This window comes from Bison bison, unplaced genomic scaffold (assembly GCF_000754665.1).
Source record: "Bison bison bison isolate TAMUID 2011002044 unplaced genomic scaffold, Bison_UMD1.0 scf7180017864537, whole genome shotgun sequence".
Classification (NCBI taxonomy): domain Eukaryota; kingdom Metazoa; phylum Chordata; class Mammalia; order Artiodactyla; family Bovidae; genus Bison; species Bison bison.
The window spans coordinates 6951272-6955316 of NW_011495085.1; the positions used below are offsets into that span (position 1 = coordinate 6951272).

A 4045-nucleotide genomic window follows, 5' to 3' on the forward strand; every position below is an offset into this window, starting at 1 on the left:
CTTGCTTCCTTCCAGCAACCTCTTTTCATCTTCTGTTTTTTTCTTTCCTTTGCTCCCTCTTTCCTTTTCCTATTCTTGCTCTCCCTTTTCCCACTTTTTTTGGCATAACTGGGAAACCAAGATGAATTTAATTTGTTGTATCTTTTGAAAATTGTTAAGTTTGTCCTCATGTAGAAACATTAGAAAGTACAGATGAAGGAGAAAGACTGTAATGCTCTCACCCAGAGATAATCACAAATATTTCAGTTCACATTTATTCATATTTTCTGTGTAAAAATATCTATATTTTTATTTTAAATGCTATATTATACATAATACTTTCTAACCTTCTTTTTTGCCTCTGCAATATGTAAAAATCTATACATTTTTTGGTTGCCTAGTACTATATTGTATGAGTGCACCATAATGTATTTAGCCAACTTTAACCACTGGACATTTTTTGCTATGGCAAACAACCCCATAAAGTACATACTTGTATGTATTTCTTTTCATACTTGTTCAATTATTTCTTTAGACTAAATGCCTGGAAAAGGAATGAATGGCCAAAGGGTAGTCACACATTTTTAAAGCTTTCTATCACCAAATTGCCCTTCAAAATGGTTGTACCAATTAACTCTCCCTCGTGCAGGGTATCCTGGAGAAGGAAATGGCAACCCACTCCAGTATTCTTGCCTCGAAAATCCCATGGACAGAGGAGCCTGGTGGGTTGCATGGGGTCGCAAAGAGTCGGACACGACTGAGCGACTTCACTTTTGTGCAGGGTATGAGGCTGCCCATTGTCCCAGTCACTATAAGCACTCCCATTACCGTTACTTTCAGTCTTTGTTGTATCTTTTGAATATAGATTCATTTTCTTTGCTTGTTTGTAATTTTAAAAGCAGATAATCTGGCTGTTGTATATTTTGACTTCTTAAAAATACAAAAATAAGTTGGTTTCTACGGCTCTTGGTAGTTTTCTTTTCTTTGGGTCAGGGCTCCTGATTAAAAATAAGATTCTTGACCCCTATTCCATTTTTTCCCCAACCCCTGTTGTAAATCTTTCCTTCCTTCAGTCTCTGTCACTGTCCTTGGACAGATATCTCTCTGTACCCCGTCCCACACTCCACTAGTGCATGACGTAGCTTTCTATTTGTCCCAATAATCTTAGGTACTAGCTGTGATGTATAATTATTATTGTTCCATTTCTCTAATATTCCCATGATCATCATCATCATCCACATCTATAATTCAAATTTCCACAGGGATTTCTCGTACATCACCTCCTTACAACCACCCTGTGAGTTAAGTTGTGCACACGAGTCTGGGCTTTAGAGTCATGTCTGAGCTAAAATCCTGGGCTGTCATTTAGCTGCTCTGAGCTCATTTTCTCTACCTGTAAAACAGAGATAATAACTGTAGAGCTCTTCTGCAGTCCTATTATTGACAGGTGAAATAACTGAGGCTCAGACAACACGACAGATTTCTACAAGTCGTATGCAAACCTAGGTTCTGACCCTAGAGAATTACGCAATGAATACCCTGTACCCATCACCTAGTTTTAAAAAGAATTACAGAAACCAACTGAAGTCTCCTGCGTATCCTTCCCTAATCCCATACTCCTTCCTCCCTCCACCTCAGGTAATAACTATTCTAAATTTGACATTTATTGTTCCCATGATGTTTCTATACTTCTAACTTTATATTTATATATCAGTGAGCAACTTTGGTATTGTTCTACATGCTTTTCAACTTTATATACATGGTATGATTGTGTATATCATTCTTCTTTTACTCAACTTTTGAGACTTAACCATGTTAATACATGGAGTTCAAGTTCATTATTTTAATCTCAGTTTAATATTCCACAATATGAATATACCATAACTGTTTACCCACTCTCCCACTGATAGGTATTTAAATCATTTCCAGTTTTATGCTATGACAAACACTGATGCCATGGACATTTCATATATTTCTCCTTACAAACAAGAGCAAGAGTTCTACTAAATTCTTCTTATTTCATAAGATATGAGCAGATTCCACTTTATTGGACAGTGCCCACAGTTTTCCAAAGTGGCTGTACAAACATATACTCCCACCACAGTATGTAATCAATTGTTTCATATCTGGAGCATTGTTCAACATTTAGTGCTGTCAGACTTAAAAATTTTTGACAGTCTGAGGAGGCAGAAATGTTATCTCATTGTGGCTTTAATTTGCATTTATCTGATTACTAATAAGAGTGGACATGTTTTCATACTTCATTGGCCATTCCATTCCACGCTTCTGTGTAGAGCCTATTCATACATTTTGAACACTTTTATATTGGAATGTTTGTATTTTTATTACTGATTTGTGGGAGTGTTTTTAGATACTATGAACACTAAACTTTTGTTACAGGTGTTGCAAATATTTCCTCAGGCTTTTGCTTGTTTCATTATTTATAAAGATACTTAATGTAAAGAAGTTTTAAATTTTACTGTAGTCAAATGTGTTAATCCTTTTCTTTATGGCCATACTGGTTTGATAATATTACATTGTTTCTCCATGTCTTCCTCTGAGCTTCCTCTGCCACTGTTAAGATCTCCTTTCCCCTCAGACCTGACAGGTCACTCTCTTGTTCCTTTGCCTGCAGTGTTTGTCATGTTGACCTGTGCCTTTCGCTACGGCCATGATGACTTGGATGTGATTGGTCTGACATTCCGCAAAGATCTGTACGTACAGGTCCAGCAAGTGGTCCCAGCTGAGTCCAGCAGCCCCCGGGGCCCCCTCACAGTCCTGCAGGAGCGACTGCTGCACAAGCTGGGGGACAATGCCTACCCCTTTACCCTGCAGGTACTGACCCCAAGCCCTAGGTAAGGCTTCTAGGGAAGATTAAGAGAGGAAGCTAAACAAGGAGAACAGAGGAAAAGGGTCCCTATTTCTTCTGTTTGCTGACCTCCTTCTGATCCTTTAGATGGTTGTCAACCTGCCCTGTTCGGTGACACTGCAGCCAGGTCCTGATGATACAGGAAAGGTGAGGTCTGGGTTCTCAAAAAGATGGACAGAGGGATAAATGGACAAGACTGGAGAAAGGGACAGCTAACGGATGGGATCAGATATTTCCTTATAAACCCATGAGGAAGGGAGTGGGCAGTGTCAGAAATGAGTTCTCTTTGCCTCTGCCCCTTTGCAGGCCTGCGGTGTTGACTTTGAAGTGAAGAGTTTCTGTGCCGAAAACCTGGAGGAGAAAGTCTCCAAGAGGTGTTTCTGTGGTCAACTTCCAAATCCCTGCCTCTAGCCTGCACCAGGAAACAGATCTTGCTCTCAGGACAGAAACATCCTTACTTCTAACCTCTGTAGCAGCATCACCACCAATTCAGATGCCCATTTCTGATTCCCCTCTAATTTCTCTTCTTTGCTCTAGAGCATGGGGTCAGCAAACTCTTCTGTCAAAAGCCAGACAAGAAATATTAGGCTTTGTGAACAATGTACTTCCTGTTGCACCTACTGAACTGTGCCACTGCAGCATGGAAACAGCCATGGGCAGTATGCAAATGAACAAGCATGGCTGTGTCCCAATACTTTATGAACATTGAAATTTCAATTTTATATAATTTCCACATGTCATGATATATTATTCTTTGATTTTTTTTCAATCACTTGAAAATATAATGACCATTTTTAGCTTGTGGGCCATACAGACATAAGCAGCAGACCAGACTTAGCCAGTGAGCCATAGTTTGCTGACCTATGGTCTAGATACCTACCTTGAGGGTCCAGAGGCATTCTCTGAGGGAAACCTTCTGCCACCTCCACCACCCAAGTGAGGACTGGGCTATAGGTTTGGCACAAGAAAGGGCTGTGGGTCCTAAGATGTTCTGGCTGTCCCCTTGGCCTCTACTTAGAGACTCTGTGCGGCTGGTGATTCGGAAAATACAGTTTGCCCCCCTGGAACCAGGCCCTGGCCCCTGGGCCCAGACTGTGCGCCGCTTCCTCCTGTCAGCTCAGCCCCTACAACTCCAGGCCTGGATGGACAAGGAGGTTTGTGACCCCCATTTCTTGTCCCCTAGCGTGCAACCGCTCT

General features: G+C 40.8%; 1 protein-coding gene across 1 annotated transcript in view; it reads left to right on the plus strand.

Moving 5' to 3' along the window:
* ARR3 (arrestin 3, retinal (X-arrestin)) overlaps positions 1-4045 on the plus strand; it is a 12090-nt gene that overhangs the window by 2841 nt on the left and 5204 nt on the right. Inside the window, exons 5-8 of the mRNA XM_010832129.1 lie at positions 2615-2814; positions 2936-2995; positions 3155-3222; positions 3867-4002. Of these exons, the coding sequence (XP_010830431.1) occupies positions 2615-2814; positions 2936-2995; positions 3155-3222; positions 3867-4002 (464 nt within the window). The remainder of the gene's footprint in view (positions 1-2614; positions 2815-2935; positions 2996-3154; positions 3223-3866; positions 4003-4045) is intronic.